This window comes from Conger conger, chromosome 9 (assembly GCF_963514075.1).
Source record: "Conger conger chromosome 9, fConCon1.1, whole genome shotgun sequence".
Lineage (NCBI taxonomy): Eukaryota > Metazoa > Chordata > Actinopteri > Anguilliformes > Congridae > Conger > Conger conger.
In genome coordinates, this window is record NC_083768.1 from 25,514,350 (window position 1) to 25,531,174 (window position 16,825).

General features: G+C 49.1%; 1 protein-coding gene across 1 annotated transcript in view; it reads right to left on the bottom strand.

The window, feature by feature from the left end:
- clasp2 (cytoplasmic linker associated protein 2) overlaps nt 1-16,825 on the bottom strand; it is a 77,054-nt gene that overhangs the window by 54,142 nt on the left and 6,087 nt on the right. The window contains exons 2-6 of the mRNA XM_061255105.1: nt 9,786-9,864; nt 6,440-6,543; nt 2,716-2,807; nt 1,769-1,844; nt 1,388-1,485 (exon numbers count right to left, since the gene is read on the bottom strand). Of these exons, the coding sequence (XP_061111089.1) occupies nt 1,388-1,485; nt 1,769-1,844; nt 2,716-2,807; nt 6,440-6,543; nt 9,786-9,864 (449 nt within the window). The remainder of the gene's footprint in view (nt 1-1,387; nt 1,486-1,768; nt 1,845-2,715; nt 2,808-6,439; nt 6,544-9,785; nt 9,865-16,825) is intronic.

The following is a 16,825-nucleotide window of genomic DNA, read 5'->3' on the forward strand; positions in this document are numbered from 1 at the left end:
CACAGCTGGTGCTGAGGGCGCTACAGCGGTTAAGTGCCTTCGCCGGGCCAGCAGCGTTGGCCGGGACGGGCTTCACATGAACAGCCAGAGCCGGGCCAACAGACTCCATCTGTCCCCCGAGCAGCCCCATCACACAATAAAGACACACGTCCAGCGGCTTTCATGATGCGCCTGCCACTCGCCGCTCCATAATGGCTCTCTGTTCCAGCGGGCGCTGACTCACCTCCCACCACCCCGACAGGGGAGGCGGGGAATTCGCCACTGTTCCCCAGAAGAAAGCCCCTCTCTGTCCCGTGCGTGGCCTGTCCTGGGACCATATGCCAGCGCCGCATACTGAAGAGCATCGCCCTTTGTGCCCTGAACGATCGCCGCCCGACCTCTATCTGCACCCTACAGCACTGGGGCGACACTGGCAACAGGGACCACGGCTAATACAGGAACCCCCAACCTCTAACTCAAATAATCTGGTGCACCTACCTTACCCAGTACGAGATCTATACAAAGTCAGACACCAGGTTCCAATCAGGCTGGTTCCATGTTTTTACACAGAAAAATGCTCAGAAGGTTTTTTAGAGACATCAGCAAACAGATAGCAATTTCATTGCACAAACCACTTATTTTTCCATTAAGTCCCATTAAAAACCGGCTCTCTCCACCCTCCACCTCTTAACAGTCCTGTACAAATCATAGGAAACTGAACATCTCAACCAATTGAATGCATAGGACAGAGACAGTGGCTTATTCTATTCGCTCCTCTCCACCAATCACAGCCCATAACACTTCAACAGAACCAGGAAAATCCATCGTCAGTGTACGAAATTCCTCCTTTTAACAAAAGGGCTGTGTTCTGAACTTCCCGGAGTATAGACGATATAACACAATGTGCCATATATGACATATTTGCAACTCATTGTCCTTTAAAAGTCCTTTAAATGTCATAACGGAGGTTTGTATTGGTGTCATGGCAAACATTTACAGTTAATATTGTTCATATTGGGACACCATCTCGCTCAAGCACACACACACGCCAAGAATAATAATCACACACAAATATTTGATTGGTTTTTCCAAGGGACGTGTCATTCCCAGAACATGAGTGCTGTCCCTGTGAAAGTCGGGTGAAGCGTTTACATCACATAGCAGGCATGTCAAACAGACGCAAGGGTGGAACAATATCGCATGGCCCCAACCTGCAGGCCCTCACAGGCCTTCGTCTTATGATAACCCCACCACTAAATCAACCTGCCCAAAAGAGGTCCAGTGTCACCAAAAGAGTCACCAATCTAAACAGGTGTTGAAAAGAAGGTATTGGCCCCCCTGGTGCCCTCTCATGAGAAACCGCGGGGGGAATGCAGACAGGGGAGGGGGGTGGGGGTTTGGGACTCACCGGGCGGCAGGCAGCCCTTGCTTGTTCAGGCTGGCTCTCACTTTCTCCCCCACGAAGCGGTACACCTCCACCAGCGTGGACGTTGCGGTTTCTCGAACCTGCGGGGGCAGAACGCGTTCTCTGTTAGTGGCTGAAAGCGACACCGCGGGAGAGCGTGGAACAGACCGCTCTGAAGCCCGACACCACTGCCGTCACGGTTACTGTCACGGTCACCCACTGTCCCCAGGGCCAGGTCCGGTTACATTACAGTGCAGCCAACAAGCCCAGATCTCTGCATGTCTCACAACGGCAGCACCCAAAGAAGGTAGAGATCACAAGCAAAACTAACCCCCCCACACACACAAGCACACACACAAAAAAACACGATTGGTGACCTCTCACCTGTCCGTTAGAGTCTCCTGTCAGTGTGCAGAGGTATGGGACAATCTTGCTGAGGGTTAGAGGCTGAGCTCCATACCTGAAACAGAGGACAGGCAAAATAGGTAACTACATGTGGCAATGCATGTTGGGAAGAGACAACAAGAAAACTTGGTGTTGCACGAGACATGAAACTAGCATTTCCAGGCTAATGGAGTGAGCCTGGTCTTCCACAGCGCTGTTCACAGTTCACATGGGAAGGTAAACAGGCACTTTCACAGGAAGGTGGTTTGGCTATGGGTGGTGCTCAGAGCCATCTTATCACATATGCGTTTTCACATGAAGAAACACTTTCCCCACCTATAAGAGGTCTCGTATAATGAACCTCTGATTTGTGTATTAGTTGCGTGAGAGGTTTCTGTCTGCCCTGTTTGGCTGGGATCCCACACAGATTCCAATCGTCTTAAGCGATTCTGACATTCCATATGAACCACCTCATTACTTTCCCCATTCCTCACCCATAAACAGGGCCTAATCTTAATACAAAGCCCTTTAAACCAAGAGACTTAAGCTTGCAGCAAATTCCTCCACACAAATACACAAGCTAGACCAGGGGTGTCCAGTCTTATCAGAAACGGGCCAGTATGCAGGTGCAGGACTAAGATACTACATTCTTATCAAGGTCTGGATCGAAGACTGAAAATGTAAAACCATGATGACTTAATTAGTTGAATATTGTTAGGTTAGATCAAAAAGCAGCACCAACACCGGGCCATTTCAGGGACACAGCGGCTGGGGACCTGTCTTTGTGACCAGAGGGTTATGTTGATAGGACCCATATGTGCGGCTCTTTGGCCATTATGCTACACTCTACTCTAGCAGAGTTAATCTGTAAGATGTGGGAAAAGACACTGATTTATGAACAACTCGGTGTAAATGGCAGGCACAGCGGGACACGGGGGCACACTCACATGTTCAGGGTAGTGACGAGGCACAAGCAGAGCCCCTCTCTGCTCCGGAAGTTCTTGTGTTTGAATCCTGGGAGCAGCCGCTCCCAAACATACTGCGGGCAGAACGGGGTCTCGGTTAGTTTTCTGCGGGAATCGGTCTACGGCACGTCACGGTAGTGACGAAACCCCATGAACGTCAACATCAGCATCGCCATGAGTTCCCGGCAAACAGAGAGGCTCCTGGGACAGCTAGGAGGTCTGTGTGTATGCCTTCCTCACACCTTACACAAGGGAAACCTCACGTGATTCGCTCCGGTAAGAGCATCGCAAACACAGGGGGGTGTAGCTCCATCCATCCATCCATCGTCACCCGCTTATCCGGAGTCGGGTCGCGGGGGCAGTAGGCAAAGCCGGGTATTCCAGGCGTCCCTCTCCCCAGCAACGCATTCTAGCTCCTCCTGGGGGATCCCGAGGCGTTCCCTGGCCAGGAGAGATATATAATCTCTCCAGCGGGCTCTGGGTCTCCCTCGGGGTCTCCGCCCAGTTGGACGAGCCCGGAAAACCTCCAAAGGGAGGCGCCCGGGAGGCATCCTGATCAGATGCCCGAACCACCTCAATTGGCTCCTTTCGACGCGAAGGAGCAGCGGCTCTACTCCGAGCTCCCTCCGGATGTCCGAGCTCCTCACCCTATCTCTAAGGCTGAGCCCGGCCACCCTACGGAGGAAGCTCATTTCGGCCGCTTGTATACGCGATCTCGTTCTTTCGGTCACTACCCAAAGCTCGTGACCATAGGTGAGGGTTGGGACGTAGATCGACCAGTAAATCGAGAGCTTCGCCTTCCGGCTCAGCTCCTTCTTCACCACAACGGTCCGGTGCAACGCCCGCATTACTGCTGACGCTGCACCGATCCGCCTGTCGATCTCACGCTCCCTTCTACCCTCACTCGTGAACAAGACCCCGAGATACTTGAACTCCTTCACTTGGGGCAAAGACTCGTTCCCAACCCGGAGGGAGCAATCCACCGTTTTCCGGCAGAGAACCATGGCCTCGGACTTGGAGGTGCTGACTCTCATCCCGGCCGCTTCACACTCGGCTGCAAACCGCTCCAGTGCGTGCTGAAGGTCACGGTCCGATGAAGCCAGCAGAACCACATCATCCGCAAAAAGCAGAGATGCGATTCTGAGGTCACCAAACCGGACACTCTCCTCACCTCGGCTGCGCCTTGAGATCCTGTCCATGAATACCACAAACAGGACCGGTGACAAGGGGCAACCTTGGCGGAGTCCAACACCCACCGGAAACGTGCTCGACTTTGTGCCGAGAATGCGGACACAGCTCTCACTTTGGTTATACAGGGACCTGATGGCTCGTAACAACGGCCCCGGTACCCCATACTCCCGCAGTACACCCCACAGGGTTCCCCGGGGGACACGGTCGAAAGCCTTCTCCAAGTCCACAAAGCACATGTGGACTGGATGGGCAAACTCCCATGACCCCGCCAGCAACCCTGCCAAGGTAAAGAGCTGGTCCACTGTTCCACGGCCAGGACGGAAGCCACATTGCTCCTCCTGAATCCGAGGTTCGACCGTCGGTCGGAGCCTCCTTTCCAGTACCCTAGAGTAAGCTTTCCCAGGGAGGCTGAGGAGTGTGATACCCCGGTAATTGGAGTAGGCGGGGTGTAGCTAACAGACATTAACAATCTGATGGCGAATTCACACCGACTCACTCTTCATGGACGTGAGGGCCCAGGGCAGGGTAGCAGGGCGTGTGTATCCAGGAGACGGGGAATCTAAGCGCTGTTTAATGAGTTTTTATGCAGAGTAGCGCTGGACACGCACATCCCGCTGTTCTTAATGAAAACAAAGCGGCGATCGCTCGCTTATTCAGACATGAGCTGAGGGGGTCCAGCTCGCCGGTGGGGGGTTTCTCCTGTTTGTTTTGGCTCTCAGAGGGCTGTGCTCAGCCCAGATAACGCTACAGCTCCAACGCTAAACGCAGCGGGAGACCGGGCCGCGCAGAGGCATGCTGGGAAATAAAACAAACATGACTGTTAATGTAAGCGCTGGCCTGGCTTCAAACGGGAGAAGAGCCCTCTCTTATCAAGCAGTCCTGCAGGTGCTGGGAGGTTGCTGACGCTGATTAATGTCCGTGTATGACAGCACAGCTTAGAAAAACGGCTCTCTGCTGAACGTCTGTGGGAAAAGTCTCAGGAGTGATGAAAAGGTTTCAGGTACAGAAGCATATCTCTGTAATTTGTATTCTCCATCATGATGTATGATACTCCACATACCAGGTGGCTAGCCAGAGAACAAATGACTACTACACTGTAGCTACTCATTTCAGCTGTGGAAGATGGCGGATGATGGATGGAGGTTCGGTTCATCTTTATCCATTTCCTCACCCATTTTTCATCCCAATTTGGAAATGCAAAGACTACCTCTCATGAAGCCATTCCACCCACATTACTGCACTGGTGCAAAGGGTAGAGCAGCTAAAGCAGCGGCCAGCAAACCTGATTCTTCTGCATACTACACACCACACGGTACAACAGGACGTCTAGCGCCAATCTCGAGCACTGATCAAACTAGGAGCCTGTGGGTGAGGGGGAGGGAGCAGGAACCAGGACAGAGGTAAGCAGAGGAACCCTGCCTGAATCAGACACTGAGGACAGAGTGGTGTGTCCCTGCAGATCCCTGACCGCAGACGGCTCGTAGACCCAGAGGGAATGGACGCTGGTTCTGAAAATCACATGACCAGGCCTGCCCGTCATCAGTCCTCATATTCTGGGCTGCTTATCTTTGTGCAGAACTGACACTAAGAACTGCCAATGCTCCCTGCTGCATGCATCTGGATTACTGGGATAAGCGCTTTACATAACATATTGATGATTATGTGAACAAATAGCCCGTGGTGAGTGTGTGTGTGTGTGTGTGTGTGTGTGTGAGTGTGAGTGTGAGAAAGTGTTTGAGTGTGTGTGTGTGTGTGTGCATTAATCTAGCACAAACCCACAACGCCATTTTTAAAATACGCAATTTGTCAGTTGAGACTGTGGGGAAAATCCCCACCAGCTGCTCCCTGTAGGGGGAGCTGTAGTCCTTCAGTACTCTTCCTCCCTCTGTTCCTCCCTCCAGTGTGAGAGTACGGCTGTGAGTGAGTCATGGCTACACAGCTCCAGGCAGACTGGCCGTCAGCGGTTTTCTCCTGATCATTACTGACTGGAGCAGAGGCGAGACTGCACTCCTCACAGATGAGATGAGTCCGTGACAGGAGGGCCTGATCAGCACCGCTCAGAAAACACTCAAGGGCTATGATTTCTGAGTACCTGCCTGAATAGCTATTAGCCTGCAGTGGTGCTTCCTCAGAACTGTTCCCATGGGGAAAAACAAAGTTAGTCTATTCTATTCTATTCTTTGTTCTTTGGAGCAGCTCTATTAGAGTACTTTTGCAGTTTCTGATGTTTCTACAAGACTGTGACAATTCCTGACGCTGCAGGATGAACGTGATGACCTCCGATCAACTGTATGTACATCTCAATAAAGATCAGACAAAGTTTGGACTACATGGAGATGTTCATAGGCCCTGGAGAAGAACGGGGTGCCTCTCCTCCAGAAGGGGTGCAGTCAGCTGGTTTCTGAACAGCATTAGTTAACCGAGGCGTAGATCTGCACTGGAAAGACATTCTGGAACCAACTTCTCTCCAGAAACAAAGCTGGTCAAATGTAGGGGCAGGGCCGAAAGCACTCACCATGACGGGGGCCGTCTGTTCCATCAGCCTGAGAATGAGGGCCTGAGACTGCTCCCGCACCTGCTCCTTAGAGTCCCCCAGCCTGTCGATCAGAGCAGGCACCACTGAGGGGAGGGGGGCAGAAGACAGACAGGAAGAAGGGGTGGACGAGGAGGGGAAACAGAGGAAGAGAAAGTGCGTTATTTCAGCATATTTCTTTCCACAGGGTTGACCGTAGCAAGTGCACTAGCTCCCTTGTGAACAATATTTACTCGGCAGCCCCCTCAGGTGGACAGAGTGGAAATAGCAGCTGTGGGGGAAAATGGATACAACTGCACCCTGACCCCAGACAGACCATTCCACACACTAAACCACAAGGATGAAGTCCACTGCATATGAATGGGGACAGTGACACTCAGAGAGAGCAACCTGATGACATCAATACCCTGTAGTGACATCGCCGCACGGCCTGCAGAGTGGGACAGGGACCCGGGGTGGGGGGGGGGGGGGGGGTTGGATTGGCAGGGAGGTCAGCGTTTGCACCGCCTCAGAACAGCTCAATGTCTGCCGCAGAGCCGTGACACAGTTCCATTTCAGATACGGCTGAACAGAATGCTCCACCTAGTGGCCATTACACACTCCACTTCCTGCAAGGCCAGGATTTCAGAGAGAAGTGACACACACAGGAAACACACATCACTATTACACTCTCTCTGGATGGATGAGCCTTATCCACAATGACTTAAGTCTAAAATTCTACAGCTTATGTGCTGCAAAATCTGCTACTGTCTCAGAGACAGACAGAGCACAACGGACAACCAGCTTGGGACTTCAACTGGCCAACCTCATCTGACAGTGCAGTGATTTCACTACACCTACAAACTGTTTGACTGTGGCACAGTAAAGGTGAGTGTTGCACCACTGTTAGGCCATGGCTGGATGCGCTCATAGGGAGGACCCTACGGCAAGAGACTGCTGCTACCACAACAGAGCGTTTCTGTGGAAACACCCACAGAACAGCCTTCGAACACGCCAGCTTGGACAAAGGGAGTTAACGAGTGAAGGTCATAGCTGGAAGGGTAAATGCCACAGTCGTGAGGTTACGGCTCTAGTAAACATAACGTCATTATTTTGGGCAGGGAGAGTGTTCCACTCCGTGTGGATGGAGAGCAGGGGATTCCCCAACACAGGGGCTGAGACTGACTGCACCCTCCCCAAAACAGTGTTAGTCAGCCTCTGCAGCTGCTCAAGTGCTGACTGCCACTTCAGTGTTGAGTCCACCCCGGCATAACAGGAGCTGAACACACAGCCGAGAGAAACCATCAACACTACAGCTACAGGTGCAATCATCAATGAGGCACGTTTCAGGACGCAGTGCGTAACTCGTGCTGGCAGCCTCTCCCTTCCTCTTCCTCATCAGAGCCCCTGTGAGGTTTGTCGTGGCGCGGAGGGTAGCAGAGGACAGCTGCTCTCTTAGGTGCAGGAAACGGCCCTCTGTCCGTTTCTCCTTTTAGAATAAATACTCTACCTCCCGGCCGCAGGATCTGAGCCAGACGACACGTGCACCCGCGAACCACGTCTGCGCTGTCCACATGAAACACGGCGCAGATTCACCCCCAGAGCGCGAGGCAGACTGCACACACAGCCTGGCCTGCTCAGCACAGACCACTCCTGCCTTCAGCCCAAATCACTAAAGCACAGACAGAGATGGCAGACCATGGCCTGCAGTATAAGCTCCTGGCAGCAGAATGATGCGGTCACTGATCCAATCTGCTGATGCTTTTACTGTAGATACTTTTAACAGCCCAATTTAACCAGGCCAAGGGCAAGGGCACAAGATAACAACCTGCGGTATTCAGGCAGTAAGGGCATCTTTTCAGCCGCCATGAGGGACTTAGTTCACCTGATGGAGGTGCACACGTACACACGCATGTACACACGCATGCACCCCCAGGAACATTACAGTCTGGATGCCAGCGGTCTGTAGGAGGAGAGGACAAGCAGCCCGCCACCGCTCATCACCCTGTCAACAGGTACGACGACGACAAGCGACACACGCAGACCCGTTCTGCCACAGTCCATTACACAACGCCCCTCTACCCACGTCTGTTACATAACACCCCTCTCCAAACACGATAAATAACCCAGCTCCTCGCCGTTAGCATGGAGGTCCCCCCCACACTGCTCTGAACTGACCCCACACACGACAGCTGAGGCTGAGGGCGAGTCTCCACGGTCTCTCTGTCTGCGGGCTCCGGCTGGGTTTCTATCATTTGACCCTTTAGCTGCAGACACAGAGCCACCGCTGCAGATAGCTCAGGCTAACCTGAAAACGCGACAGGGTTACCCAGGGCTGAGCACGGTGCGATTAAGGTACTAAATATAGGAAAGGACAAGGAATGTTAGAGAGGGAATCGGGGCGGTTTGTGTGGGTTCGGTCCCAGGACGAGGGCTGTAGACGGCAGCTGGACTCAGTGAAGGACGTCAGGGCACCTGCCCTGCCCACTCACTGTGCTGCAAAGGGGGGTGCCCAACAGGAACAGCCCACTCCACAAAAACCACCCAACAGGACAAAAAAACCTTTATATTTCCCCAAGGATTTCATCAAATAAATCTACCTGAACTGAACATAACCTCTATTCTAAACAAAAAGAAGCATTATTTCCACTTAACGGGAGTGCTATCTATCCATCCAGGTAATCTTTGCGGAGTCTTCTAGATATCCGCTGCAGCTCAGCCTGATACAATGGACCTGAATGTGATGCTCAAAACAGCCTTTACATTAAAATAGCCCAATATCAAACAGAATGCCACAGTTTACTCGCAAACATCCACAGAACTTAATTTTGCACATTTTCATCAAAATCTACTTTCTCTACCGAAGTACGACCAACTAAAAGAACCAAAAAGCAGCAGCATTCTGGGGCACAGAGTCAACGTTGTTTTGAAACACTGTCTCAACATTGTTCTCACAATGACACTACAGCCCAGAATACAGGCTATAGCTGAGACCTGGCATGGATATACAGTTGGGCTAATAGATAAAAAAGTAGTTTCATGAAACCATGTACAACAAGGTCTGTGGATGTTCTCGAGAAACTGTGTCAGTATATTTAGAAAGAGACTTTACTGTTGAGTATTTCGGTCCTACATTTTTGGCACTTTGAGCACTACAAATGTTGGTCTGCTAAGGTCCATTGTAGCAGGGTGAGCTGCAGCAGATATCTAGAAAGCTCCGTGAAAATATCTGGATCGATAGCACAGTGGGAGAGTGGAATATAACTTTATTTTACTTTTGGGTGAATTGCCCCTTTAAGGACAACAAGCCTGGACATTCTGAGATGACGGTGAAATGGATATGGCTTACCCGTTCCGATGTAGCCTCTGAAACGCTCTGCCAAGCGGTCCACGAATGCTCCAACAATGTCTATTCCGAGCAGCGCAACCTATAGAATAAAAGGTGAGGAGAGATTTCAGACAGGTCAGATGCTTAAAAACTTGAACTTAAAAACCATTACATTACATTGCATTAATGGCATTTGGCAGACGCTCTTATCCAGAGTGACCTACAGTTGATTAGACTAAGCAGGAGACAATCCTCCCCTGGAGCAATGCAGGGTTAAGGTCCCAATGGGGGGGGAGAGGACCACGGCCAGACTATGAGGTGCCGATCCTCATCCCAGGTGCATCACACTGGGCTGCTGAGTGCTCTAGAGCGTATCGGAGGACACAGCACAAGGAGGCCAAGGAGACAACATAATTCACAAACAGCAGAGACGCCGCCCCAATGTCCCCAAGCCAGACACATCCCAGCCCTTGACTGGTAATGAGGTAAAGGAGTCCAAAAGATTTCTGGGGAGTTGCCAATAGTGCCCTAGATTAAAGAGTGCTGCTTTCTTGGGTGTGGACATGAGGAGGGTTTAAATGTAACAGAGAAGAACGGGGGCACGCTCATGCAGACAGGAGTACCGTCGAGTCCGAACGGTAAGAGAGAAATAATAAATCTGAAATTCTGTCCAGCTCCAACAGACCGTTTGTGCTCTCCTGGGTCCACGTTCCAGGAAAGCCTGGAATATGGGAACGGCCCAGACTGACGGGAACATGACAAGAGCAGGGGTGGCAGGAAAATTCCCCCCTTTGTTCTGTTTTGTTTTGTTTTGACATGTAACCTACCCATTCCTCAAATGCTTTTCAAATGAAAGAATCCTGACTTTGGAATACTTAAGGTTATGATATCTAGACAGAAAATGAATACAAAAAAATTGTTTATGAAAGACTTGAATGATAAAATGACTTGAGTGTAATCTACTCAGAAATCCCTTCCCTGAGATTTCAGCACTACTCTACAATGTGGAGGAGAAGCATAATAAAACATGTCAGCTACCAGCACCGCAGTCAGCCCATTAGACAAGGAGCCAATGAGTACAGGGCGATGCGTAATTCAGGGGGAATGTGGGCTCCAGGGCACCCATTTCCTGGCTTTCAAGCATGCGGTAAAGCTAGGTGTGTGTGTGTGAGTATGTGTGTGTGTGTGTGTGTGTGTGTGTGTGTGCAAATGAGCCTAATTTCTTCCACTGCTCTGAGGAACAAACCATGGTTACAGGCCAGGTTATCAGATAGCTCCTCCCCAGAGTGGCACAGGCACACTCTCAGACTGGGTCTTACTGAAGAAACCCTGGCCTCATTCCAATCCCTGATTTATCTCCTTTTTCCTTTTCTTCTCTCCTTTTCTTGCCCCTAGCTCCACCCATCGGGAGAGGCTAGGAAGAGATGAAATGTGAGAAGAGAGGAAGTAAAGGGAACGGGGAAATCGATAAAATGTGAAATAAAATGCTCCTGCAAAGGTCAGTCCGAAGCCACGTCAGTTACAGATACAGATAAACAATACTTCCACAAAGGATGTGCTGAGGGTTTTCTTGCTCAAAGGAAAGATTTGGAGTCTCCTTAAAGATGGCCGACCGTGGTCGATTTCCGGGTGAGGAGCAAGGAAAGAACCAAGCGGAGAAAAATACGCGATTGGAATGAGCCCCCTCAACTCCTCTGCACATGGGGAGAACAGGGTTACTTCAGGCAGGTCGGGCTACAGGTGGGGGATAGCGTTTTAACAGCCCTGCCATGGCGCTGCGATTCTTCAGCTCGAGACTTCTCAGAATAGGGTAGGCAGAGTCATGTGGACGCCAAGGGGCTGGGTTCCAGTTAGCGTTGATAGGATTGGAGGATTGCAAGAGAAGGACAGTCAGTACGGCGATGTGAACAGAGACTCTGTGGGATAGTACTGTTCTGCCAGGATCCTAAGCCCACTAAATTGACAGCGAAGTCCAGCAGTGACCTTGAATGTGTGGTCCCCTCCTACTGGTGCTGCATAACCCCAGGGGACTGTTAGCTCTGCAGCCACTCGCATGGAAAAGTACACCCATTAACTGTTCCAGTCGATCTCCAGATCTCAGAACAGTTGTTTTCAGTAGCAAAGTGGAAAACCAGTACTAGACACACAATTCGCACCCCCTCTGGTGCTAAAATGCTGTTACTGTGGTAAACATTGTTCAGTCAGCAAGTCATTGGGTAAAAGGCAGCTTCCCAGCTGCTAAAGCAATTAGTGCATTGTGATAAGGGTATCAGCTGTTCTTATGCAGCCTTGCGAGATTAACAATATGAAAGGCCAGAGGTGACGCAATCAGGCTTTTATACTTTAAAATTAAAATGACACCAAACACTGTAAATGCAACACCCTGCTCCTTCCACAACTTTTCAGAAACATTTGGGTTTAAAACAATTATTTAAACTTTTTTTTAATAGACAATGTAAAGAAATACAGTCTCGTCATTCCGCCGCGCCCTGACACAACCCATCAAGCCGTGCTGCAGTGTTTAGAGGAAACATGACACAGCACACACTCCAAGCCCTGAGCCCTCCCTGACCAAGCTGAAGCTCTGGAGGAGCCACAGGGCTCTGCAAATTGCCAGCATCTGGGAGGGGCTTCTACTACCCAACAGGGATGTGTGTGCCCGGGCCCGCCCCAGGCCCTCCAAACAGCTCCCATGATAAACACTGTTAAATCACTGCTGCCTCTCCATGTCCTCAGAAGCCACAAGTGTGTGCATGCGTATACGGTCTAAAAATGTGGGCACCCCAGGTCAAAAAGCCTTTTATATCTTGGTGAACAGAAGCAAACCTGATGTTCGCTAAATGTTACAGTTAAACATTATTTCTGCAAATTTGAAAGCAAGATTGCTTTTCACTTTCATTTTTACTGTTTATAAATGATGAATAAGGGCCCTGTGCAAAGGTTTGGGAACTCTTTTGGATTATTCTTTGTTACTTTTTAAAAAGATGATAACTAGACCAAAGTAATTCACTCGTTAGGGCTTCAATGAGTCAGGTCAATATAATTCCAGGGCTGAACTTATGTAAAATTTGAAGAAATGTTTCATGTTTAACTTTGTACTATTTAGAGGTCAGGTTCACTTCTGAGAGATATTAATTGCAAAAAGGTTTTTGACCAGGGGTGCCAAAAATTTAGCATACGACAGTATGTGTATGTGAGAATGTTGGAAACGGTTACATAGGATCAAGGACATTCCAGGTGAAGTGCTCACCCGCTGGATTACTGAATACTGAAAAAAAAAAAAAAAAAAAAACCCACCTTATTTGGTTTCATTGTTCATTCTTCCACGCTCCTGAAAGTTTCAAAGGTTGTAGAAAATGCATTCTTAAGCTATTTATGCCTCCTGCTTAAATTCGTGTTTGCCAAAACTTCACCCTGCCTTCCCCTGGGGACTGCACAAAGAACAGAAACCACCCCAGCAGGTGTGTAATACCATCTGAATTTCACCTCCCTGCAGACATACTGATCCATGTTTCGACTGTTCGGCACTTTCTCAAGAGCTAATAAGCAGCAGATGAATCCTAAAAAAGGACAGAAATGGAAAAAGAATCTGGCTGGCTCCTCTCTCACCAGTTGTTTTTGGCAGCGTTTGACAAAGCTCAGCATTCCGAACACATACCGTAAAAATATCAGGTCGCCAATGAGGAGGACGGTTCCCACATGCATTACCAATTTTAGAAAACCCAGCAGAGGCAGGGCCTGGGACATCCTGCATGTTCCCCTGAACATACATCCAGAACTTCAGGTAGAAGTAGTTCCACTTCAAGAGCAATAAATATGAGAAGAGGAGAGATGGTCCCACCAGTGAACAGACAAGAAATCAAATCGAAGCAACAGCTTAAAGTAGCCCAGGCATAATATGAAAGAGTCTTTTACTGATCTAAAGAGATGTAAGGAGAGATGGTATTAATGTATTGAGTAAGGGTGTAACAGTATGTGTACTCGTACCGAACCGTCACGGTACGGACGTTGCGGTTCGGTGCATGCAGTCGTACGGAGAAGTTCCACCCAGAAACCTTAAGCTGTAAGTCGTTAGCAAGTTAGCAACGTGTCATGCTAAACTTAGCTCAAGCTGATTGGCGCTGTCACAACAAATTCTATCCCCCTTGAAAATCGTATGGGGCGACATGGCTCAGGCCGTAAGAGCAGTCGTCTGGCAGTCGGAGGGTTGCCGGTTCGATCCCCCGCCCTGAGCAAGACACCTAACCCCCAAATGCTCCTGACGAGGTGGTTGGCGCCTTGCATGGCAGCCAATCGCCATTGGTGTGTGAGTGTGTGTATGAATGGGTGAATGAGAAGCATCAATTGTACAGCGCTTTGGATAAAGGCGCAATATAAATGCCAACCATTTACCATTCACCATTTATCCCCTCCGGGGTCACGTTTCCAGTTTCAGGTTATGTTCCCCTCATGTGTAAACTAGCGTCAATTCGACAGCGTAGTGGCCAAGCTTTATCTGTTGCTATGATGTGATCTATAAGATACATTCCCCTTATGCGTACAGTAGCGTCGACTGGCTAGCGTGTCTTTTTGTGAACGGCATACGCTTAGTCATTAAGTCATGTCAGTAAGCATTTATTTAGTCCGGTGTATGTAAGTTAGCGAAACATATAAATTGCCATTTTCCCTCCAGTTCAAGATGGCGATAGAGATAGCTAGCTAGTGCTCATCTCGGTGGACTAATATCAGCACCGCAAGCTAGTTAGTGAAATGGACAGCAAACCATTCAGCAATAAATATATATAGAGAAGTAGATAAGCAGGACATCTAACGTTAGGTAGATATATTTAATTTAGCTCCCTAGCCAGCAAAATAATAAATAGCTAGCAAAACAGCCAGACGGATAAATCGCTCGCTAACTAGGAAGATAAGCCATAGTGCAAGGACACCCAGTCAGTTTTAGAATCCTGGCTACGCCACTACACATCACGTATGTATTATTTTGAGATGTAATGGCTAGAATCGTTCATAAAGCCTTATGTAACTTACAAACGCACATTAGTGGATATTCAGACGAACACAGAGAGAAGTTGCAATACAGCACATGTATTTACCAATATGATCGTAAGAAAAACGCTTGCTCTTGGAGTTGGTCTGTTTAGCTAAGTTATTTCTGTTTTTTCCTCAAATGTAAATACAGTATACTAATATTGATTGTGCGAGAACACCCAGTTTTAGAATCCTATTATTTTGAGATGCAATGGTTAGAGTGTGGGGAATTACAAAGGGGCATACTGCTGAGCATTTAAACAAAGTTGCAGTTCACACAGAAGAAAAGCACTGACTCATGACATCCAGTCATCCGTGCCATTTTCTGGAATGAAACGTGTTCCGTGATGAAAAATTCTTAGCCTATGCTTTTGTATGTCATTTCATCATAGTTTACAGTTGCCGTTCTCACACATGGCATTGGCCCTGAAGAAAAACGTAGCCTAATGCATTCAGGGCTTTTTGTTGCCTTTTTCCCGTTGTACCGAACTCATACCGAACCCTGATGTCCAAACCGTGGTGTGAACTGAACCATGACTTCTGTGTACCGTTACACCCCAAGTATTGAGGCAAAGGGCTATATTATAGATGGGGAGAGACTTTAAATATGCCAGGCCCAGCAATATGCCTGGCTGGACATGAATGTTTAATGGAAAACCATTCTGATCCTGGGGCAAGCCCCGCCACCCCCACAAACAGAACGACAAGTTGAAAGCAGAGCTAAACCTGGGTAGTGCAAAACCAAAATGGCAGGTGGCCTGCAGCCTGACAGCTTCTTCTGGTCATGAAAAACGGAGCTGTGCTCAGGGAGGCGTGAGGAGTCGTGAGGAGGTGACAGGTTGGGTATTCTTCATGCTCCTGTGGCTGCCAGGCCTATGTGCAGGAGACTACAGCGAACCCTGCAATAACTTGTCCTCATCTGTCCATCTAAAGCAGTCTTCCCATTTCTCATGTTCCTTCCTCATCAATTTCACTGAAATCTCACCATTCCTCTCCATCCATCCCTTCACACACGGTCTCTCCTCGCCTACAGCAGAGAGCCGTTCCTTCCTAACAAAATGGCTGCAGGTCTGCTCTTCCACTGCACACACATTACTTCAGTAATAAGTAGCTGATGAAAGCTTCAGTGGCAGGGAGAGCGATGTTGACCAATTCATGAAAATCGCATTGCTTTTGCCATTCAAAAACAATGTTGCTACAAGCTCAGTTGGTATCTTGGGGGCTAATGAAGTCAAAATGTATTTGGGACCCTGATCTTGGCAGGGGAGGGATTTGAAGTTGCTGCTTTATGCTTTACATTTTATGCTGCTGTGTGAGAGTCAAGAGTGATTTTGTGATTTAAGTGTTACAGAGGAGGAGTGAGCCTTTAATCATCTCAGATGATTTTGTAGTAGGGATTTGTGAATGCAGCACACTGACATGGTGTTGTGTGGCATGGCATCAAGCTACACGGCATTGCAGCAGACGTCCCTAGTGTGTCCATCATCCATTCTGTCCAGAACTTGCCAACAACATGAAGTATCACATTGGTTGAATGGATCAGACATTCACACTCACACTCACGTACATCCCTGTTCCCCCAAGTGTCTTACAATGCCTCTGATACACAAACAGCAGACTGCACAGGGCCTCTGTACCTGGACACCATATGGCCGTTTCTACTGGACCCTGGACCCGCTCCAGTCACTTTCCACCTGTAGGTCCAGAGAGGGTGGATGGGCACTGCAGGCTACCTGGCGCAGTGAACCAGGGAGGGGGCTGCTGGCCTTATGTGCTGGGAGTGTGGATAATCACATGAACACAAGGCCATGCACTGCACAGGTTACCGAGGAACCCAAAACTCAAGGACACAAAATCACCATTGTGACAAATTAAAAATACAAATAAAAAACATGAACATAAATCATAAGACGAATGCATGGTTACTACAAAGTTATAGTGACATTTTGTTTGGATTCTATGTAGTTCTCTGAGGGAGAAGATGGGGTGGAACAATTCTCAACCGAGCGAGCCTTCGTTTTAGCTGGTCCTTC